This window comes from Myotis nattereri (genome assembly GCF_964212035.1).
Source record: "Myotis nattereri genome assembly, chromosome: 11".
Classification (NCBI taxonomy): domain Eukaryota; kingdom Metazoa; phylum Chordata; class Mammalia; order Chiroptera; family Vespertilionidae; genus Myotis; species Myotis nattereri.
Window position 1 is genome coordinate 25,206,941 of NC_138086.1, and position 24,747 is coordinate 25,231,687.

Below are 24,747 nucleotides of genomic sequence, written 5' to 3' on the forward strand. Positions count from 1 at the left end.
AACGCCTCCTTGATACATTTAACCCAGTGCTTGGATCATTTCACTTCTTAACCTTCTCTTTGTTCCTTCACTATCTCCATCTTTTCACTTTGTTTAATACTCTGCATTTATTTTCCAAATCACAGCCTTTAAAATAAGCTGTGCAGTGTAACCCTTTCCAAAGCACCGGCCTTTCCCGACAGGCCTCGTCTGTGATAGGAACACCGTGCTTTTGTTCACTAGAACGCTATTCACCACATCCACTGTGCTTGCCATCACGTTCAGTGCGTCGTTCAGTGCGTCGCATGTGACGCACAGACGGGTGGGCACCATGGCTGCTCCAGCTCAGTTCCAACAGGAGAGAGAAAACAGAGGGAGAGGAATGACTAACACTGTGTAATGAAGTAAAGTAGTTCAATTAATAATGTGGTTTAAAGAGATGGGGGGAAACCATGAGTGAGTGGGCTCTGATTGGTCCTTGAAGGAAGGTTACAGTGAAAGTGACAGCTTTCAAGCCTCCATTCCAGCTTCTCTACCACGATTTAGGGAATGCCTGGATGGAGAAGGAGACCACAGAAATACCATGAGAAGAGGCTTTTGTTGTTGTTGGGTTTTTTGTGTGTGTGTGTGTGTTTTTTATGTAAAGAGTATACAGAAAGCCAAGTTTGCTGATGAGTAGAAATGGATACATGTTAGACTTATTTCTTTGTGCCTACTAGGGACTGTCTGCAATGAACAGGACACGTTCCCTCTCCTCAAAATCTTTACAAACCAGCAGAAAATACCCCTCATCAGGAGTCTTTTGTGGACCTGGGGTGCTGTGGGGACAAAATGAAAGGCAATTCAGGGGAGACTCCAGGGAGAAGGCCTCCTGGAGAAAGTAATATTTAAGCTACTGGCTATAGGTGACTGTTGGGGGATGATCTATGGGGAGAATGTTCTTGCAAATAAGCCAGCATGTGCAAGACCTGGAGACAAGGATGCCATTGCCCTCTGACTTGCATTCAATTATTTAAAGGCCAAGCGGATATGGATGTGGTGCATTCATGGAACTGCAGGTAGTTATATGTTCTATGCCGTAGCAGCTGTATGTTAGATACATTGAAGGAAGGAGGGATTAAAGATGAAAAAACCAGTCAGGAGATTATTTTAGGGAGGCCTGGGAAAGAAATTACCTTAAATTAAGTTCTTCCCATTCATCTACATCATCTCATTTAATAAAAGCCTGAGTCATGGTACTGGACGTTACAAATGGAGCCACAGAAATGTCTGCCCAGACTCCAACAAGGGACTAATCGAGATGGCACCTCATGTCGTATGCTGTGTGAGTGGCATCCTTGGGGCAGGGTTCTTTCCCTGTGGAAGCTTTAGCACCAAAACAATGCGTGGCCTAAGGTAGATACTCCATGCGTATTGCTTATTCAAACAAAGAAATGGACAGTGAGTAAGTGCACGTACACAAAAGATAATATAATGAGGATGTCTCTAGCTTCTTACATGAGTGGCAAGGCTGAAAATAAGAATAAGAAATAAAAGATATTTAAGTTTAAGCCTCCATAAGTGAAATGAGATGGTACAGAAATGGAACATAGGAACATAGGAATGATAATGGGAGGGCAGCTATGATGAGTTCGTTTTAGACAGAGTTTGAATTATCAAGAGGACATCCAATTGAAAGTATCTAATAGGCGATTAAAAATGCAGGTCAGGAGCTTGGAGAGAGAAGTCAGGGCGTGGGATAAGATGTATTGTATTTTAAGGGAAATAATTCAGTCTTTCGTATATTCAGGTATTTTGTATCTAGCAATATTGTGGCCCTGTCAATCTATACAAGGTTCTGCTGCATGAGTCCACACTCGAGGGCTTTCTGCATGGACTTCTGCTGATTTTCCTTCCCTACCAACCCCCTTTATGAGTCATTACCCAAAGGGGAACATTTGGGAGGCAGCAAAGTTACAAGGCTACATTATAGCTTGGCCTCTGCCGCTAAACTGCCCGAGTTCAAATTTTGGCCCCATCACTTAGTAGCTGACCTGGGAAAAGTACTTAAGCTTTGCATGCCTTCCTTTCTTCTTCCAAATGACAATTATGAAAGCCCTGTACTTCATAGTGTTATGAGAAGTAAGGGTGCTGGCATATCGTAAGTACCATGTAACTGTCAGCCATTAATGTTACTGTTATTTTTCACTTGCTCACTTTCAGGATATGTAACATGCAGATAGTAATAGCACAGACCTCATGGAGTTATTATAAGAATTGCATAAAGTAATCCGTACAAAGCTGTCCAATCAGGCATGGTAGGAGCTCAATAGATGCTAGCAATTATTAGTATTGCTTCTACTGACAGAGAAGCAGGTACTTTGGCCATTGCCCCGTATCCTGCACTAGAATAGCTAAAGACCAAATGGATGGGGGGCTGAAGGGGGGTAATGGGAGAAAAAAGGGAACATATGCCCCTAGCTTGTTTGGCTCAGTGGATAGAGTGTCAGCCTGTGGACTGAAGGGTCCCAGGTTCGATTCCGGTCAAGGGTACATGCCCGGGCTGCAGGCTCGATTCCCAGTAGGGAGCATGCAGGAGGCAGCCGATCAATGATTCTCTCTCATCATTGATGTTTCTATCTCTCTATCCCTCTCCTTTCCTCTCTGGAATAAATAAAAATATATTTTAAAAGAAGAGAGATTAGCTCTCAGCCTAATTTAAAAGGGGGGGGGCATATATAATACTTTCAACAATAAAGAATTATTTTAAAAAATAAATAAAGACCAAACGGATGTGGCTCAGTGGATAGAGCATCGGCCTGGGGACTAAGGGTCCCAGGTTTGATTCAGGTCAAAGGCACGTCTCTGTCTCTCCCCTTCACTTTTACTCTCTCTAAAACTCAATGGAAAAATATCCTTGGGTGAGGATTAACAACAATAACAACAAAAGAATATTTAATATATTACATATAATTTTCAGGTACTATGATGGACACTTGATAATAAGTTATAATTTTTCTTGAAAATTTTTCTGACAGCCTTATCTTTTATAATAAAAAATATAAAGGAGAGGTTATTTTACTACAATTAAGATAAATGGAAAGGATACAAACAATCCCAGGACTGTCAGAAGAGCAGGATTATCATATTTGTCTTTGAGTTTTATATCCATAATCCTTATTTATTAACTTATTTATATGCACTTTTTGGCTCAAAAAGACTGCTTAATATTAAGGATTAGGGCTTAAATTATATCAATTTTAAATTATGTGGTTAAAAAATATACACAGCTGTCATTTAAAGAGGCTTACTTTATTTTGCCTAAAGTGCTTTTCGTCTGGAGGGAACACTCTAAATGTAGTCCAAAATCACTTGCAATATATTCAGGTTAAGTTTTTTTTCTAGTTAAATTTGTTTACAGGCCTGCAGAATTCACATTTCGTAGGTAATATTCTTTTCTCCTTTTATTTAATGACTTTTACCTTTTTTCTCCTCTAGTCCTAGGCATGCATTTTACTCATTGCAAATAAGAGCATCCAAATCCTTGTTTATTTCATTAGTTCAGCAAATTGTCTCCTAGGGATTTGGGCTGAGGACATGATTGGGCTCTGCAACGATGAGCTTATTGTGCACTTTTACTCAGAAAATCTTCATATACAAAAGGCACAGAGAGCGGTTACCCTCAGCATGAGCGAGTGCAGACTGTTGGGGAGTCTCCCCCCCACCCCCGCTGTGCCAAGTGACTTACTCCCGGGCATTAAGAGGCAAATGGGCTCCAAATGTGCATTAACCTTCATGGATTTTTCTCCAGTTATCATGTTCCACTGATTTATGGCCTTAAATATGCTTGTTGCTGCTGCTTCTCAATGAGTCCCTTGTAAATCATTTCTGAAGGATCTTTTTTGAGTCGGATAATCCAGGCAAGTTCATCTCCAAGCAATTCTTCTGAGGCTTCTTTCCTTCTGAGCCCACGCTGCTCTGGGTTTGCTCTGTGCCGTGAATGTCGTGTCTGAGCGTGACTGAGTAAGAAATACCTTTAAGGAGCCATGCTCACTGGGCAGCATCTCTCTGCATCCTGAGTTGTTTCCGGCCTTTGGTGTGACGTCACAGAGTTTGATTCCAAAGGCCCATTTCCCTGGGTACAACTAACAGGCAAGGATGGGCTCGTGTCAGAATGGCTTTATTATGGGTTATGGATTGATTTTTTCCATGTACATCAAACATGGCAGGGATTGGAAATAGATGCTCAAAAACGTCTACTCTACCCCTTGGAGTGACTTGCAGAAAGGGTCCTCAGCAGGACCCTATTATGAGCACTGCTTGGCGTCATCTTTCCTGCCCAAAGATTATTCCTACTTACTGGATATGAGGGGAAATGTAGTTTTGTTTTCTCTTTGTCATTCATGTGTCATTCGTGCTATAGGGTTGTGATTACTGCTGTTGGTTGCACTGTTTCCATGAAACAAGAACACAAAATCAAAGGTGCAAATTGCAGAAAATTCAAATTTAGAACGCTGGCTTTTGGAGTACAAAGAATTCATTCATGTCTCTCTCCTGAACAGTGTGTCGCTGTTTTAAGTTTAAATTCATACATTTAGAAATGTCTGTGTCATACGACATTATTAAATGTGCACAGTGAGGATGGGCCGTTGGACTTACCCTGGAATGTACTCGGCTACTTAAGCAGAGCTTCCGCAGGCCCATACGTATCACGCAGATCCTCACGCAGGAACCTTGGGCTAACACAAAGGGAAGATGGTTCAGATTTCTAAAAATGTCTCTAAAGCTACTCTGCAGCAGTAGAGATTCAGAGCTTCTTGGTGGGGTTAGCATGGCCTCTCAGTGCAGATGCAGGCTAGATTAGAGACCAGTGAAGTGATACGCTGAGAGATCCGCAGAATGTAGGTCAGTGGGATACATCACACATCGCCAGTGGTTCTAATACACGGGATCGGCAGAAACATCCCCAAGCCTTTCAGATAAATACTCTGTGTACAGTATTCGGCCTACGCTACCAAAACATGTATACAATAATATACAACAAAGTCAGGAAATATCAGAGTGAAGGGCATTGAAATTTTGTATGGTGTATCATACAGATTATGTGCAAATGTATACATTGAAAGCATAATTAACAGCAAACACCGACACACTGTTCATGAGAGACAGGGACAAATTCTTTGCACTCCAAAATCCAGAATTCTGAATTGAATTTTCCTGAAATTTTCACTTTTAATTTTGTATTTTGATTTTATGGAAAGATGATGTCTCCCCATGACTATTCAACTTTTGGGTTCAGGACAAGAATACCAGAGAAGTGATGCTGTTAGGAGACACAGGATATCCGGTTGTCCCATTACTGATAATGTTGGCCATGGAGCGGAAGAAATTCATTAGGGTGTGAATGTAAGGAGTACATGTTTACTATGAGCAGCTATTTTTATTCAAGTGAATAAATATCATTGCCACTTCTAAAACACAGTCAAGGCCCTCTGTGTTCAAGGCTGTTTCTAGCTGGTAACAGCTACAATTCGTGGCTGAGATGAGATGGAAGAAATGGAGCTTCGCAATGAACTAGAATTTGCAATGAGGAGGAGGCTGAGTTAAGCAAGGACCTGGGAAACTTGTGTGAAATTTTAATTAGTTTATAATTTCTCTGGATAGAAATCAAATCAAGACACAAATCTTGAAAATCCTGGGTAAATATAGGTAGTGTGTGCTCCTGTATGCAGTCCAAAGGACATAGACTTGTATAAAAAAAGAATAAACTTAAAATATTGATACATTTGTACGTATTTTAGGAGGCCCATAGTTGATGAAATTCTGAAAAGAAAACTGGTTAAATATTTACAAGTAGCAATATTACAATGTCGGGAATAAGATCTATGCTTTGGTCATTCAAATGCAATGAGAATAGGTTGTCTACTCTCACTTGTTTTTTTGTTTTATCCTACTTTACAATTTTCCATTTAGGAAGCTGATCTGAATAAGATGTCTCGAAATCCTGTAATTAAATGCTTCCCATATAGCATTATGTAGATCCTTTCCTTCGAGTCTCATTCTGTCCACTTCTGTATAGCTCTCCCTCGGCTTTTTGTTCGCCTTCTCATCACTTACAGAGATGGGAAATCCCTAACATGAAGGCACTTCGTGAGATGAGATAATACCCTTTTGACAGGGTTCCATCTGTGTTCATCTTCCCTTTGAAGTGAAGTGTTTTCTTTCCTAATGAGATTCATTTGACTGCTAAGAATTCAATGCCTCCTCACTTCCATTGAGCTGACTGGGAGCAGTGTGAGAAAAACTGGGCTTTTTGATGAGTCTCCTCTCCACTCTCCTGCCTCCCACTCAGCAGATCATCTTCAAAGTCCTTGATGGGGAAAGGAGCCATGCGGTGTACTGTGGGGACTGGGGGAAACAAAATACAGACTTGCTCATGAACCACCATGAGGAGGTCCTGCCAATAACTTGGGGAAAGAATTCAACAGAAACAAAATGAAGATGTTCACTGTGGGATTATCTGTAATAAACCAGGCGGCAGCACGGCTGCTTCCTAATCAATGTTTGGTTTAATAATGTGTGTCCATTAGCAGGAGGGGATGAATGAGTCTCTGATACTCTGCAAAAGAGCAGAATATAAAGTAATGTGAAACAACTGAATTATGCAAAGTAAAAAGCAGTGTGGAATGTGGGCGGGGACTAGAGAATGCTCTTTTAGAGAGAGGCAACTATTAACGTTGGGGTGGTGGAGGTATGGGGTGATATTTTTCAAAAACAATTTTTTTATTTGGCTCTCTAGTTCACATTCTTGAGAAGAGGATATTATTTGTCAGCAAGGACATGCCCGTTTCAGGAACTATGGGTTGAAGTTAAAGGGTCTGTAAATTATTTTATTCAGCACTTTCTTCGCCAAATACATCCTGAGAGCCTACTGTGTGCTAGCCAGTACTACTCACTGAGGATACAGCCTGAGCAATTTGGCCCCTGGCCACATGGGACCTTGGTCACTTATACAAATAGCATTAGTTACCATTTCCTTAGCAGTTGCTGTCAGCCTCTGTGCTGAGTGCTTAACTTTCATCTCTTCGTTTAATTATCAGGACAGTCCTGTGTTATACCCATTTTACAGAATACAAAGCTAAGATAAAGCGAAGCTGAATAATCTGCCCAACCCTGTACGTTCAGGATTCAGACTCTCAGGCCTGCTCTTGGCCGCTCAGCCTCCTTAGATCACTCCTCCCCACCGTGACCAGGAGTCTGGCTCACCTCCCAGATGCCTGAGAAGGTGTTGGTTCAGTGTCCTTCCTGCCCCAGAAAGAGCAGTTTGCCTATTTAATGCAATTGCTACCCATTTTTGACTAGAGTACAAAAGCGGTCTGATAAGACAGCTCTAATTTTTCTCTTTCATTCTCTTACGAATATTTCACACTTTCTGCACAGGGAGGGCCCTCGCAGCTCTGAAAGCAGATTTGGGAACATGCTGGATGGGTCCCCTCCAGTCAGAGATGACAGCATCAGCCTGGATGTGTCGTTTTAGATGGATGTGTGTGCTTTAGGGAATAAGTGATTTGTATTTGAGAGAAATCACTCAGTGGCAAGTGACGGGAACTCCTCCATCAGTGTGCTCAGAGCAGTTCGATACTTTAGGGACACAAAGGCAAATGAGGGACCAGAAAACACAAACAGGGGGATAATTTAGAGCCTTCTAGTTTAGGAACAGATTAACTACTAAAAATTGTGTTCTAATGTTAAAGATACTGAAAATGTAAGAAATATTCAGAAATCCAAGTCCCATTGAGAAGAATAAATTGGGATTCTGATGATTGATTCTCATAATATTAAAAATAATAAAATAAGACCTTTGCTATATTTACACATCAGCAGATTAATAGCAGAGGTTTTCTTTCACAGGCCCACCAAGGGGCCCCAGAGGCTCCTGGTGGATGATTTGAGTGTTAGATGAGATGAGAAGGGGCCCACAGAGCAGGGTGCGGAAATCAGAGATCTGAAAATGATGGCCATGGTTGGCTATCTACTTCCATGTCTTCATTGTCCCCTACCTTCTTCCACTCACTCTTCTTAAAGACTCATTATATTTTGTCTGCGTTGTATTTTTATTTCCCTCTCCATGTTGATGACATCAATTAAGAAGCCTGTGGCTGTTTCTCATCACTTCTCAATTTCTGCCTTTCCCCCAAATTCTTTGGGTTGCTTTTTCCTCATGATAGTCCTATGTGTGCTCGCTCCTTCCCCCACCACACATGCACACCCGGGGGTTAATGGAGTGTGTAACTGCTGATATGCACAATTAACCACAATTTATTTCTTTATTAAGTGAAGGAAACACTTCAGAGGCTAAACAGCTAAACTTAAGGAACATGTATACACTAAACTTTAAATGTGATCTAATTAGAAAGCAGTTTATGAAATATAGTCTCTGACATGTGTAGGTGATTTTCATTTTCTAATTTAAATTTATTTGAGTAGTTAATTCATTCATGATTTTTAAAATCACATGATTCAAACAAGTTGTAACTGAAAAATCTTATTCCCACTCCTCTTCCAGACCCCACCATTTCTGCTTCCTACAGGTACTCAGTTTTAGCCTTTAAACTGAATATTAAAATATATTTTTATTGATTTCAGAGAGAGAGGGAGAGGGAGAGAGAAAGAGACACATCAATGAGAGAGAGAATCATCGATCAGCTACCTTCTGAATGTTCCCCAGTCATGTGCCCTGACCAGAAATCTAACCCACAACCTCCTGGTTCATAGGTTGACACTCAACCACTGAGCCATGCTTGCTGGGCAGTTTTAGTTTTGTTATGAGTCTTCCCAGGGTGTCTTTATAAGAAAATAAACAAATGAGGATATATAGTTCTTTCACAAAAGTCAGTGTAATATAAATACTACTGAACACAAATTGCTTTGCAATTTGCTCTTTTTCTCACTTAATATATCCTGGAGGCCTTTACATGTTAGTGCCCCCGCAGCTTCCATGTTTGGAGGGTTGAGGTTGCTGCATGGTATTCCAGTGTACAGATACATTGGTGGATTTGATGAATCCCTGACTGATGGATTTTTTTGTTGTTTCCAGTCTTCTGCCATTAGAATAATGCCACACTGGCCTGTGTAATCATGTTCAGCTATGGCTGTCCGAAAATTTTTTCAGAAGTCGGATTTCTGGGTCAAAGAGAAGTGCATGTGTAATGTTGAATGATCATGACAACATGCCTTTCATAAGGGTTGTACTTTTTCACTCCCATCAACGTTATAGAATGATTCTTTCCCCACACTCAGGCCGACAGAGTGTGTTTTCAGACTTTTGGAATTTGGCCAATGCATAGATGCTAAAATGGCATCTCAGTATAGTTTACTTCCCTTTCTTCTCATTGTGAATGAAATGAAGAATATTTTCTTATGTTTACTGACCACAGTCTTCCTTTCACTGTAAGCTGTCTTTTTGTGCCCTTGGTCATTTTTCTACAAAACTTGTTTGTTTTCCCCTACCTGTCATCTGTAATATAGGTTGCAAATATATCTTCCCAGTTAGTCATTCATTTTGTTGTCTTTATTTCATTTGATTTCATTTCATTTCACTTTTCCTTTTCCTTTTTTTTTTTTTTTGAGAAAATTGGTAACCTGCTTTGCATAGCATTGTGGAACTGTAAACATTACCTGCAGAGAGTCTTAATCAGTGGGGAAATCACAGTGGTTTCATGAGTTTACAAATTTTAACAACACATTAAAAACTCCCTTACTGTTATAAATGTATACAGATATGTATACATATAACAATGTATTTCGTCCACTTGGCATTAGAAACATTTAATTTCTTTGTTAAAATCTTGTCCAGAGTAGTTGAAAAATGCTTGCATCTTCTTTGTGTTGTATACCTTACAATACACAGTGAGCATCTTTCCTGTGCATTGGTGAACTGTCACACCTCCTTCAAAGTTCGGGTCAACTGCCAGTATTTTATTCTTGGATTTTCAGTGTCATGAAATATCTCCAAGAGTTCTTATAATGTGAGATTTTTGGCTGGCATACCTCCTCTGGGCCACCTTCATCCTTTTTGTCATAACCACTTTCCTCATTTATTTAGATCAAGTTCACCTTCACTCTGACTGCATTTGCCTCTCGAATGGGGGTAATGTTAATATTCCTATGGTCAATTTTTGCTTCTATAAATCCATTTACATTGAATTCAAACTTCACTCCCACTGTTACCACTTTTAGTTTTTTTCTGTACTTTTACCATTTTTGACCAATTCCCTTTTAATTATCCTTTGTAAAATATCACATGGGCATGTCACTGAGAGACTTTGCTGTCTGTACATGAACTGAATAACAGATGTGCGATGATCAGTCACCATTACATTTTGAGATGATTGATCATTGATCATGGTGAACATCAATTACTCTGGTAGAGGTATCTGAACTGAAGAGCTAGCCTCCGAGTTTATACTTTATGCCATTACTCACAGTTAAAACACTGTTAACTGGAATTTGAATCTTGGTTTTGGAAGACAGGCATTAACTGTAGTAACTTAAATTTGTATATATCAGAAACATGCAAAGCAAGAACTGCCAGTATGGAAAAGCACAAAGAGTAATATGACAAACAACTGCACACTCATCTCCGAGCTTTGGCAGTTATTAACAATCCTTTATATATGCTTTAAGTACTTTAGTAAAGGAAATAGATCATTACAAATATGGCTGAAGTCCTTCTTTGCCCCCACCTCCCATCCTGTTCACTTTGTAATTTCCCAACTTACGTATCATCTCTCTCTCTCTCTCTCTCTCTCTCTCTCTCTCTCTCTCACACACACACACACACATATTTCTATCTACACATATAAAAATCTCAATGAGAAATATGTAGTGTTTGGGGTGTGCTTTTAAATTTGCACATAATTGTTTTTCTTTGATTGTGCTTTGCTTCTTGTATTCTTATTTACTTCTTGAATTAATAAAAATATCCTGTGCATCTCTTATTCTTCACCCCAGGTTAGAAGTAATTTTCTATTTCATCGTATTTCTATTTAATTAGTGAAATAACATTTTAAAAGATGAATAGTTATATAGAGAAAGATGACATATATTTATATATTAAAACATATATACATATATATCCACATATATATATGTATATATCCACATACATATCCACACATATACATATATATATATACATAGATATGGATATATATGGATATGACTATTATAGAGTGATGAGCTGCTTTTGTTAAGAATTCTGGGAATTTCCCTGCTTCCCTCCATGAAAATAGCCTTAGTCCAAAGATACCCATGTGGGTTTTGTCATGTTTCTGTAGCCATCTTTCTGATACATGTAACAACCATTCCTGTTTGGCTTCCAGGTTCATTCAGGAAGTTGAGCATGCCTTGGGACTTGGGCCAGCCAAACAGTGTCCTCTCCGAGAGTTCCTCACTGTGTACATCAAAAACATCTTTCTCAATCAAGTCTTGGCTGAGATCAACAAGGAGATTGAAGGAGTCACGAAAACATCGGATCCCCTGAAGATCCTGGCCAACGCGGACACCATGAAGGTGCTGGGCGTGCAGCGCCCTCTGCTGCAGGTAAGGATATGCTTTGAACTTACTGTTTGTCAACAGTTTTCATGGCCTTCGCAAGTTTCAAATTAAAAAACAGAAGAAGAATTGCCATCTGTTTTTATATTCACTGGGGACAAAACAAGAGGAAATAAATTAAATAGGCACTAAGGACATTTAGGACTAATATAGAGATAATGGAAATTCCTTAGGATCTTTAAGAAAAAGGTGGATAGCTTTGAATATGGTAGAACGCATATCTCATTAACATGCAGGCAAGGCCTCCTTATTTGCCTGGAATTTGCCCTTGCTGGGACTTACAGGAAGGAAATCACCCTGCCGAACAGATGCCCACCGAAACCCCCGTACCCATCCATTGGAGGGCAGGAGCTGTTAAGGACTTGGCCAGCTCACAGTGAACTTGAACCTACCAGCAAACTGGCTTTTCAAAGTCATACCATTTCGGTTTAAGTGATGGTCTTATTAATATTGAAACTTTTACTTTAACTGTATAAAGAAATGGTTTCTGGGCAGCAGACATAAAATAATTTCTCAGTAGATATGTGGATTCATAGGCTTGAAGGTATTTATTTTGTATCCATTTTATCCGGGGACATAAAGACAAATATAAAACTAAAAGAAAATAGTATGAGTTTAAATTATGGCTGTACATTGATTGCTATTACAGTTGTAATTGAAATGGAATCTTCCTGGCATTTTTTCACTTAAGAGAGAAAAATGTTTCTTCATTTTTTACCCAAGTTGCATGAAATGAGGATATCTGCAAATGTGGAAGGCTTTCACTCTTCAAAGAGAAGTTGTACCAGTGGAAGGAAGCTACAGTTGCTTTAATGGCTGCCCTTACCCGCCTTTGGGTATATAGCTTTCTTGATTTTTCCTTCTGTGCACATTAGAATTGATAGCAACGCTGTGTCTTTCATAGGTAGTGTCCTAGATAGGAGCATTCTCGTTTATGAGCAGACGCTTCCATGGTGTTGAGAAAATCGAGTAGCGCCATTTGCTTCTCCCGGAACTTGAATTGTAGCATCACACCGAGGAGTGGGTTCATTCAGATTGTCGGGGTCTGTGTGACATGGTTCCTGGTGAGGGATGTGTACTGAGCCTGGCCTAGAGAAGGGAGAATCACAGAGGCTGGATGGCTCTTCCGCTGGCTCTGTGCAGGGCTGGGACCTTCTCCTCCTTGAGTCTCAGTTCAAATGTCACCTCCACAAAGAAGCTTTTCCTGACTGTCCCACCTAAGTAGGTCCCCTTCTCTGGTTATTCTCCATTCTCCCCTCCTCCATTCATGTCCCCAATCCATTCTCAACACTAAAGTCAAACTCTGTGGACAATATCACCAAAGCTCCCTTGCCAGGGGGCTTGGGATCAGGTTATACCAATAGGAAGCACTAGCAGCAGGTAGGAGGGTGGGAGGAGGAGGTTGGGTTATTTCTTATCTCCTTCCTCTCCACGCTGCATCATGGTGCTGGCTGTGGGCACATCCCTCGGCAACAGTCCTGCCCAATGACCCTTCCTCCAGAGCTGCAGCTCTCAGTGGACTCTGGCTACACCCTTTCTTCTCCTTGACCTTGATCGCTGCTCTCTGCCATTGCTGGTTTCTGGTACCAGGACAGCTGTTGTTGCTTCTGTCAGTGCTGCCCATACCCCTGGGAGTATCTCCTCTTTAATATTTCTTCATTTGAATCATCTGAATGGAATTCTCTTTTTTGTTAGGATCCCAAATAGATTTCCCCAGCTCGTCACTATTTTAACACTTTGACTTTGTTTTTTCCTTTTTAACACAATTGTAATTATTATTTCATTTATTTTCTAACTTGTTTATTTTTTGTCTTTTCCAACTACAATGTAAGTTCTAAAAGCCTAATACAGTACCAGGCAGCAGGAAGGCACTCAATAAATAATTTACTGAATGAATGCATACAAGCATGGAGAGATGGAGGGTGGAGAGGTGGATAGACACAGAGAATAAGTTTTGAGATTCATAAATAATTGCAGAGTTGGAGGAAAAGATAAGAAATAGAGACTGACACAGACTTGTTAATATTTTTTGTTGTTGTTTGACATTAACTTCCTCTCTGTCAGGACACCTCTCAGCATCTGTGCCCCTACAGTGCCACTCTCTCCGCTGTATAGAGCACCTACAGTGTGCTTGGTGTACTGAATTTAAATGACATTTACAGCAAGGTCCCTAGAGTGAGTCTGTGAACTAAAGATGCTGGCTTATTAAACATTACCATTTTCGGCTCGAGTGGCAAAGACACATTCAGACTCATAACCAGTTGACTGCTATCTGGGCCATGTCAGGGCCACATACTGAATTACATCTCTGGGCAGTCTCCCCATATGCTTGTCAAATCCCTCCCAACCTCATCACCAGCCCTTTGCACATGTCACTATGCCGTCTGAATGTTGTGTGGTTTTCCCTCTCATTCCTTAAATCAGTAACTCCATTCATTCTGAGGCCAGAGAAGAACTCCAATTTGACCTATTCTCTCTTTGACCTAGTCACAGTGTGGTAATTTCATGTGAGTGAGTGAGTCTTGAAACTAGGCCATTCACGTTAGTAATCTCCAAATTCGTTTTTACAGCCCACTCGCTTTCTTCTTTGGTTGTGTCTTATTTGGTTGTTTTGTTGCCCTCTCTTTCTTCATAAAATTTTTATTTTATGAGAATGCAAAATGATTAGGCCATATTAATAAATTTGTTTCATAGTCTCAGATTTAGGAGATTTACGAAGGAACTGGAGTGATGGTTATTCCCCTTTCAGATCTTGAGCTTTTGTCTTGCTTTAAAATGACCGTAAATTGTTTTCTAAGAAAATTTCCCAAGCTCAAGTTTCAATATTTCTCAAATGCTTCTCTGTCACCTGGATGTTGTGATCCCCAGCCAATTGTAGGTGACTAATCTGAAGAAAAAGTAAGAAATAATTCTGAAAATTTTAAGCTGAGTTTCCAAAACAGCTGTCAAGAAGGGAATTTGGGGAAATCTGTGCATGTGTGAAAAAATGCAGGTGGGTGAAGCATTCAATTACATGAAGTTTTCAAATGTCCTTCAAAGTCGCTCCGTCTGTTAGACTGTGGTTTGGTTGCTCAGCATCAGGTAGCACCAGCCCAGCTGGGTCTCGGTGCATGGAGGACAGCTTCCCACGGCTGCTGTCACCTGTGATGAGGTGCAGGGACCCCGGACACTGCCCTCCCCTCTGGACTGGCATCTGGGAAGCACAGAGAGTCCATTACAGGGGCAGTTTCCATGGGCAATCGTGTGCCCTCACATGGTGATTTCACTTTCTTGGCACCGAGTTCATAGAAGGGAAGGAAGCAATAGAAGGAAAGAGATTACAAGCACCACTTTATAGGTGAAACAACTGTTCAAGTGTTGGCCCAAAATAATACAGAGCACAGTACCAGTAGTAATAGAAGGTAGTAATAATAGTAATAGTTGTAGACAGTAGTAATGATCACAGTTAACACTTTAATAGCATTTACTGTGAGCCAGACACTATCCTGAGTGCTTTATGTTTTGACTTGTGTTTTCTGTATATGGGCAGCAGCTTTGTGGGGAGGAAACTGAGAAACAGTGGAATTCAATGGCTTGCCCTTGGTCACATAGCGTGCAAGTGCCAGCACTGTAGTGCAAACCCAGGAGCCTAACCCTGGAGGCCACGCTCTGAATGAGTTCTGCCCAAAGCCGAGCTGAGGAGCAGTAAATTATTTCTATTGTATTTTATAAAAGTGTCAATCTACAGCAGGTGGGGGGCTGGGCTCTCACCATAGTTAGGCCCACAGTGCTCTAAATCCCTTATTTCCTATATTGTCTCACAGAGAAGTGAAAGCACAGAACCAGCTATCTCTGGCCTCTGTGCCCACAGTGTGGCTCAGATGTTAGTTGCAGGTGGTTCTCTCCTAAATTCCTAGCTCTGGAACAGTGTCTGCTACCAAGATGCTCACTAGTGAATAAATGGATGACTAAGTGACAAGGAGAGAATTAATGGCAGCTTCCTTGGTACAAGGACATGCGCGTGCATGCTTTCTCCTCATGGGGTAAGATTTGTGGTCTTGGGCTGAAGATTATGAGCAATGCTTACATTAAAATGTCATCGTTCTCAAGCCTCGAATGTTGTCCATCTGAAGGCAAGATTGAATATACCTCATGCTCTCACCATCTGAGATTCCGCCTTTTAAAAAATGGCTTCCACATGGTGCACGGCAAAGCCTGATGCCTCAAAATGAGGAAATCTCTTAAGACATTCCTCATTTCTCCTGAGTCAGAGCTCCTAGCCTTCGCACCTGGAGCTATAGAAACAGTCAATTGAAGTGGATGCCCTCTCACGCCTTATCTGCCTACAGGAGTCTACAAATTGCTCATGCCTGAGACGCAGGAGACAGCCACTCAGTTTCCTACTTACTATTGGTGTGGAGGCATCATTTAATTTATTGCTTCCTTAATGTCTCCATCCAAAAAAAGGGTAAGAGTGGTAATGCTTAAGGTGTTTACCTTTTACCTGTCACAATGCTGCATGGGCACCCGAATGCTTGAACAAAGGTACCAGTTTTCTCCCTACCCCTGATGGAATATGCTTTACCCTTGCTACCTAGAGAGGGTCTGTGGACAAGAACATCAGACTTCTGAGTCAGAATCTGCATTTGGACAGCCTCACCAGGGTATTTGCATGCACATTAGAGTTGGAGAAGCGTGGCCGGTGCCAGGGTAGCACCAAATGTGGTCCAGGGACTGTCAGCATCAGCATCTCCCGAGCCGGGAGAGACGCAAGTCCCTGCACCTCACTCCACTCTGGGCTGGCGCCCAGGAAGCCTTGCTATAACCAGCCTCCCAGGTGCCTTGATGGAGAGTAAAGTTCTAGAAGCCTTTCCTTATATAATACCCCCACACCCAGCTGGCGGTTTGGAAACGGAACCTCACGCTGTGTGCTCTTAGCTTCGTGGAGAGCAGTAGTCACTTAAACGATTCAGCTTTGTTTCATACAGGCCCAGAAATGTAAAAACAATATTTACTGTGGCAGCAGAAGCTACTTCCTAGTCTAGCACATCGCTGAATTTTTTCAAAGTTCTTTCCAAACACAGGATGAGCCTATGTTTCCTGGCTCATGCAGAGGCGGCTTTCTATGCTTAGGCTCAAATTCCTGCAAAAAAAAAAAAAAACATACCAGTAAGCTGTGCAAGTAAAACTTGTAGGTGATCGCTCAAAAGATTTAAAGCATATTTTCATTTTCCTCGATGCCCCAGTATTGGTCAGGTTCCCTCTGAGGAGTGAAGTGGTTATAGTCAGCCCGCAAACACCACACTCTCTTCCTTAGCCAGTCACACTGCCCACTGGTACCCGAGGGTTTAGAGCAGTGATTCTCAACAACAGTGCCTGTTAGAATAGCCCAGGAGCTTCCTGCAACATCACTGCTCTGACCCCACCCCAGAGAAGGGGGCCTGGGCATTCGAGTTTTGTAAGGTGCAGCCAGGATTAGTGCCACTGGCCTGGATCTGTCTTTGCCAGAGAATCAATTACTGCCCAAGAGGAAGCATCTGAAAATTATAGTCCAGACATTCTTTAATTCAGTTGGGCTTATAAGAGCGGGTTCTCTGATCCTTGAACCAAGCTGGGTACCTAAGCCTTCGAAGCAGATACAGATGGCTTTAAATCCCAACATTGCAGTTGAAAACTTTGTGGCCAGGACCAAATTGCTAGCCACTCTGCACCTGTTTCCTCCTTACAACGCAAGAATAGTAAATGTGCCACCGGAGCACAGGGGTCACCTCTAACGACCAGGTGGAACGATGACTGTAAACCATGTCTCCTTCCCTCCGCACATCACAGGTGAATCCCAGCATTGGCTGCTCCGATACATGTTCCCTGCCTGCTCCTTACCTCTCACCTGTACAGACCCCTGGCTCCTGCCCCCATCCTTGCCATCCCTGCCCACATTTCAGCGTGTCTCCTCTCTGTGCCACCGTGCTGTCTACCCACTCCATTTCTTCATACACTAGTACCCACCTGGTAGCCTCTGCCTCCAGCCTCGCACTGCCCTGTGTGGCAGCGAGATGATACTGTATCACCTCCTTTCTCTGTTCCTGGTGTTTTTCTGCAGACCATTTATTAGCAGCAAAAGCAGCGTGCAGGGTTAATGACCAATAAAGCCAGTGTGTTCATTTCCTGGGGCTGCCATCTGAATTACCGAAACCTTGGTGGCTTAAAATAGTGGAGATACATCCTCCAGTTCCCATACCAAATTTCCAGGGGCCACATTCCCCCCAAGGCTCTAGAGGAGGATCTTGCCTCATCCACCTCTGGTCGTCCTGGCGATTCTTGGCTTCTGTCAATGGGACTCTGATCTGCCTCCAATGTAACCTGGTCTTCTCATCTGTGTCTCCATTTGTCCTTTTCTGGCTTTTCCGAGGACACTGTCATTGCATTTAGGGCCCGCCCTAGGCCAGCATGATCTCATCTCAGTCCTTAATTACATCTGCAAAGACCCCGTATCCTAGAAGGGTCACACCAAGGGTCTGTGTGGGAGTTTATTTGGGGGCAGGCACTGCTTAACCTACTACGGCTAATTGGAAGCAAGTTATATAGAACACAATATATTCAGTTTGCTATATTTGCCTTGAATACCCTCTGGCAGGAAGCAGTGTTAGGCAACAGGGTCAGGATGGTCTAAATTCTAGGCATCAACAAGGTTCCAAATGAATGTTGAGTAGGCTGAGTGATTGCTGGAGCAGGGGTTAAACCTCCTTGAAGGTTGGTAGACACATCTGCTCACAGTGTGATGATGAGCGAGAGATAATTACACTGATGCCCAAACCCAATCTCTCTCCGGCTGAGATGAGGTACCGCCAGTCCTCTTGCTAGGGTCCCAAGGAAGTGTGGCCAGCAGCAACAGCAGATTGTTTTCATCACATCAGGTTATGTTAATGTGAAAAATGTGGCATTTGAATGATATCTGCATCACGGCCAGTTGTTGCCGTTCCACTGTGTGGTACAGAACAGATTTAGCTTTTATTAGCGTAACCAGATTAGTGAATTTTAAGGGATGCTGGAAGTCATGATGCGAATCATTAAGTTGAAAACAGAGCTGATCGATTGATCCCCCCAGTCCCTCCATAGCTCTGAGAGGAGGTGCTAATGGTCTCACTGTACTAAAATAATTCTTAGAATCAAGATGCGTTAGGGTCTAATTTGATTCTTCAGTGTCTACCTAGACCTAAAGAAATAACACAGTTTGCATTTTGATTTTCTTTGAATTTTACTCTTATTATTTTATTTTACTTGCTGCTGATATTGTTTGGCCTCTTCATGACAAGTAAGGGCCTCAAATAACCAACCCCTGGTGGCCATGTCGGGGTTACCCAGGAAGGTGAAGGAGAAAATGCCCTCATCCTGCCTTGATTGTGTTGTCATCGTGGCTTTCATCACTGACCTATTCTCACTGCTGAGGCAGCCAAGCAAATTTACTATTTCATGACTGATGGGACTTTGGGGATTTTATAATAGTCATCTCCACCTTCAGATTGTCTTATTTAGCTGTTATCTTTGTATTATTAATTCTGTTACTGGGTCAATACATTTCAATGTTTGTAGAATTTCTGTTGTGATTCTTTATAGCCTTTCAGAAAAATAACTGATGCAAATTTTATCGTGGCCTGGTGGGAAAAGCATTTAAAACAGGGATCTGGTCTCCTTCCTAGTCAGCTTAGTGACAATAGACAAACCCAAGCCACTTACCTGCCCTGAGCTTCATTTCCTTTATAGCAGGAGTGGGAACGTGAGGCCCGAGGGCCATATAAGGCCCACGAAATCATTTGGTCTGGGCCCTGCCAAGGCATTAGGGGTGAGTAAATGAAGTGTTTGACCAAATATAGCAGGCTAATTTTTAAGTTGATAATTTTGTATGGCCTGAGAATGATGTTATAAATGTCCAAAGGGCCCTTGGCAGAAAAAACGTTCCCCACCCCTGATCTATAAAGCAAAAGTGATGCTGGCTCAACTTCCTCATAGACCAAAGAGAAATGGACGTGGGACCATGTGTTCAGCAGTGCCTTATGACCTGCTCAACATATCGAGTTGTTTTATAGTTGCTGCTATTAGTCCACATGCCCACGTGATCACATCGCTCAGGAAATCCACTAGCATTAAAGGGAGGGGATGCTAAGAAAACACCTGCAGACATGGCCAGTGTTTCCCATTCACTGGCTGCACTGGTGTTTACCAAGTTTGTTTAGATAACCACGGTAAGAACCTGGCAATATTTTTCTACAGTTGATTTCGAAAATATTTTAAATACCTAAAAAGGGTGAAGAAAATTATTCAGTGAACATCACTCACCAGCTAGATCAGCGGTTCTCAACCTGTGGGTCGTGACCCCTTTGGCGGTCGAACGACCCTTTCACAGGGGTCGCCTAAGAACATCCTGCATATCAGATATTTACATTATGATTCATAATAGTAGCAACTTTACAGTTATGAAGTAGCAACGAAAATAATTTTATGGTTGGGTCACAACATGAGGAACTGTATTTAAAGGGCCAGAAGGTTGAGAACCACTGATCTAGATCCTATAATGAATACTTTGCTGTATTTGTTTCAGAGTGAACAAACTTGGTCATCTTGATTCTTCACTAGCCATCCCAGATATGAATTTCCAATTATTCCCTAAGCTCTTTACCGTGGTGGTATTCATAGGTTTTTAATATCTTTCTTAGAAAATCTGAACATAAAGAGAAATGTATTAAGTGGGAAAGCAGTTGCCTTGTTAAAAGAATGTCCAATTTCTAAAAGTACCCATTCAAACGTTTCCATTAAATAAGTGTCAGAGAACAGCAAATTGGCCCGCTCATGCTTGTGACCAGTCTGTCAGTAGTGCCTCTATTGCTGTAACACTGCCAGGGAGCAGGTCTGCATGGCTGTTGAGGAAGGAGGCTGGGATGTGAGCAGGTGAGAGATGACTTTTCATACAAGAGGAATAGGCACACCGTAGATCAACTTGCCTTTTACAAATATCTTTGTAGTCTTATTTCTGGATGAAAAAGAAATAGGGTCTTGTCTGGTTGGCTGCTTTTCTTAGGGAAGGTGCTGGTTAGCTATATTTCTATAAGTAGCTTTCTGCACAGCAAGGAGAGAGAAAAACTTACATATACAGGGTGTCCCCAAAAGTGTATACACACTTTAATAACTGATAATTCTAAAAAAGAAATGTATTTTAGTAAACACTGTCTTTATAATTATTCAACATGTGTGTATACATTTGTGGGAACACCCTGTCTATACATACAGGGTGGGGCAAAAGTAGGTTTATAGTTGTGAGTACATGAAACAGTTTATTCTTATATTATTATTTATTCATTATTATATTATATTCTACACAAACAACTATAAACCTACTTTTGCTCCACCGTGTGTGTGTGTGTCACATACAAACCTGTACAGTATAGTCAGCTAAGCTTCTGGAGTAAGTACAGAGGAGCTAGAAAGGAAGAAATGTTTTTTCTTTTGTCACAGAAAGTCATCTGCAACCAGCCTCCTATGTTGTATGAGACCCATTAGTAATCTCAGAGTTTATGTCTTTTGAAGTCAATTATAATTCTAAATGTCCTTCATCTTTCTTAATGTGTTTGGAACAGATTTTGAATTAGATGCAACTTTTCAAGAATTCACTTCTTATGTCTGTTTAAGGTCATTTAAAAAGAAGCAGCTGGAATGGAGGGCTTTATCCAGGCAGGTGGAGAGTGGCAAGGGACTCCTGAGAGAGGAAGTAATCTCAGTAGTGACACGTTTACCAGCTCCGCTTGGTACTAGGAAACGTGTGAGCAGCTGTCCATTTCAGAATGACGTCAGTACAGGGACAAGCCTGGGTTTCAACGAGGCCTCTGATTGACTTTCGCTCTCAGAAAAGGTAGGCCCACTGGTGACCATCTTAGTCGTCACCTTGACTGTGCTAAGAAACAGGGCTCGTGTGGTGAGCATGTTGAGACCTTGATTGGCTGCTGTCTGTTTGCATCCTGCCTGGGCCCCTCCTTGGTGGAGCCGCAGGAGAGAAGGTAGTGACTTATGACAGGTAGTGACTTAGACCTGCTGACAGGGACCCAACTGCATTAACACTCTGTTTCTCAGCTCTTTAGAATCGCCTTTGCCTGAAATATACTGGACTTTACTTGCTAACAAAGGCATCTTCAGATTTATTTCTTTTCCTTAAATGCTAGAGAAGAGGAAGAACGTCCCATCAAAAGATACCAAGAAGAGAGAAAAGGCTGGCTCGACAGCTGAGCAAATGATAGTTATCACTCCTGGGAGCAGTGGGACTGCTGACCTGGCGAGATGACTGCTCGGAGCCGGATGAGCGCAGACAGAGAACTGCTGTTCTTGGGCGTTTTTGAGGTTCTTATCATCAGTAATTTTTGTCCTGTCTGGATGTTGCAGCTCCGGCTTAGAGATGTTCTAGTGAGAAAACGGAGAGAGAGAGAAACAAGACTCTCAGTTTGAAAGTTAAATGGCCCTTTAAGATTAACTGTTCAAATAAAGCAGCTGCTTTTCTTCATGCTGTGTGAGGATCCTGTCCTACTCAGACACTTTACCTTAGCGCACACGCTAAGTCTGATGCATCTGCTATAGCGAGAGGGACACGACACAGATGAGCAGTTTCCACGGTTAAAATTTCAATGGTGCAACTAAATGATAAATATTGACTTATTAAACACCTACTTTGTCCTATCACTAGACAAGGACATGTGGAGCTAAAGAAGAAATGTAAAGTATAATTCCCATTTCTCAGGAGTTTCCCATTTAATTAGGGAATCAGAAGAATTGCAGTTTAAGAATCGAGGAGAGAGACCACCGTGGGCTAGAGGACTCAAGAGAGACTCTAGACAAGAGGCAGGTCCTGACCTGGGCATTGTCTGATGTGTGGGAATGGAGAAAGCAGAGGGCACAGCGACCCAAACAAGGGACATAACGTAGCAAAGACGCAGGTGTGTTCCTGAGAGAGCGGGTTAGCCTGGTGAGTGGAGGAACGAATGGAGAGTGAGAAATGAGTGAGGGTCACAGGCACGGAACTCTCGAGAAGGTCTTCATTTTTGAAGTGGGAGGAGGTACAGCATGGGGAAGGGGTGTGCCTCCAGTGGATGCTCTTTGAAGGGTGAGTGGCTTTGACAGTCACAGATTGGAGGGCAGAGAGCTGGGGCCAGAGGGGCCAGCCCAGGCAGCGACCAGTAATCCAGTTCGGAAGGGGAGACAGTTTCCTGCGAATGTTTCTCTCCCGCCCGAAGCTTGGAGTGACCTCATAGCTGCCTGGGATTTGCTCCGCTCAGCATTCGAAGTCAGTCTTTAGATCGATCGTCATAATTGGCCAAACACACCTGACAGGCTTACTTTCTGGAATAAATACTGTGCTCATAGATCTCCTTCGGGTTTCCTCTCTGAGCCTCCAGGCGAGGACTGGATGGGGCTCTCCATCACCTCTGCCCACGGAGCCGCCATTGGCCTGCCGAAGGGTCACATTTGTTTAAAGATTAAGCTGTACCTCTCTCATTTATTGCCTTTTCCCATACACAGGAGCTGTCAGTTAAAGCCCTGCTTAAGGGAACACGTGGCACGCAGTGAGCTCATTAACAGGTTATCTGTGTCATTATGTCCTTTTTGGATTGTGCATATTGAAAATAGTCTTTTGAGGAGAAAAAAAAAACTCACAAAACACCGCCTAAGCTTCCAGCTTCCCTTTCTTTTTCTTCGTCATTTGTGTCTGCTTTTCCCTCCATAGTCACAGCTATTCCCCTGGTGGACAGTCATATCTTTGGAGTCCAGAATACCCTGAGTATTCACTTGCAAATAGCTACAAAGTCAAACTCCGATAGTTGCACTTAAATTAGCGCCATTCAGCACCTCTCCCCACACACCGCTTCTCTGTGCCCTATTTCAACAGCAGGAGCTTAATTGCTTCTTCCTTTTTATTCCACAAAGCGCTTTTAAATTTATTCTCCCCTTGGTCATCCCAAGGTCAAGGCTGGCTATCAGGTGCTTGCAGAAGAGCCCTGGTGACCTTGCTGTGTTTGTCTGTGGCTTCCCAGGGTTTGCCAGATGAGCAGCCCACCCTAGCAGAGGCTGCTGCAGGTTAACTTCTTGCTTTTCCAGCAAGAAGTATCCCCTTTTCTTCAATTCTTTCAGAGCCAGAAGAAGTCTCTGACACATAGTAGGCACTTATTTGTTGATTGAATAAAAGAGAAATTGTCAGCAATCTGTTCAAGAGTGGCCTTTGGTTTACACAGCTGGTAGGGTGCGTAGAAGCGAACCTGTTTTGTTTGCCAAGGAAAGTAACATAAAATGTTTGACCTTCTTTTTAAATAAACTTATTTTTTATTTCAGAAGTTTTAAATTTACAGAAAAATTACAAAGATGATACAGAGAGTCCCCATACACTGTGCACAGGTTTTCCTACTATTAGCATCTGGTATTAGTGTGGTTCATTTATTACAATTGATAACCAATATTGATACATTCTTGTTTATTAAATCTCACACTGTATTCAGATTGCCCCCTTGGTTGGTTTTTCACTTGATGTGTTTATTCTGTTCCAGGATACACCTAGCACACCACATTGCATTTAGTTGTCTTGTCTCCTTAGATTCCTCTTGGATATAAGAGTTCCCAGATTTTCCCATTTTTGAATGACCTTGAGAGCGGGTTAGGTATGTGGTAGGATGTCCTACAATATGGCTTTGTCTGCTCTTTTTCTCATTATTTGATCTGGGTATATGTTTTGGGGAGAAAGATCCCAGAGATAGCGTGCCATTCTCATCACATCACATCAGGTGTGCACGCTGCCAACATGACTCATCACTGTCAGTGTTGACCTTGGCCCCTAGCTTTCTCCACTGCAAAATTACTCTTTCCCTCCCTTTCTCCATAGCTTGCTCTGTGGAAGGAGCAGCTGTGCAGGGCCCACACACTCCGGGGCGGGCAGGTAGGCTTCGCTTCCCTGGCAGCAGAGAATGTGCATTAGTTATTTGGGTTGCTTCTGCATGAGGGATGTGTCTCGTCTCCCATTTTATATGTATTCAATCATTTCTCTTTGTCAATAGGGACTCATGGATTTTTATTGTTCACAGTGGGTTACAATCCACTACTACTTTCTTTTGTTGCTCAGACGGTTCCAACTTTGGCCGTTGGGAGATATTTCACTTGACACTCTTATAT

At 42.1% G+C, this 24,747-nt stretch overlaps 1 protein-coding gene across 2 annotated transcripts in view; it reads left to right on the plus strand.

The window, feature by feature from the left end:
• Positions 1-24,747, plus strand: part of EXOC4 (exocyst complex component 4) — a 750,050-nt gene that overhangs the window by 516,070 nt on the left and 209,233 nt on the right. Inside the window, exon 12 of one of the 2 annotated variants that reach the window (XM_081102441.1) lies at positions 11,298-11,562. In XM_081102441.1, the coding sequence (XP_080958567.1) occupies positions 11,298-11,562 (265 nt within the window). The remainder of the gene's footprint in view (positions 1-11,297; positions 11,563-24,747) is intronic. The other variant, XM_081102440.1, reaches the window with a different exon arrangement.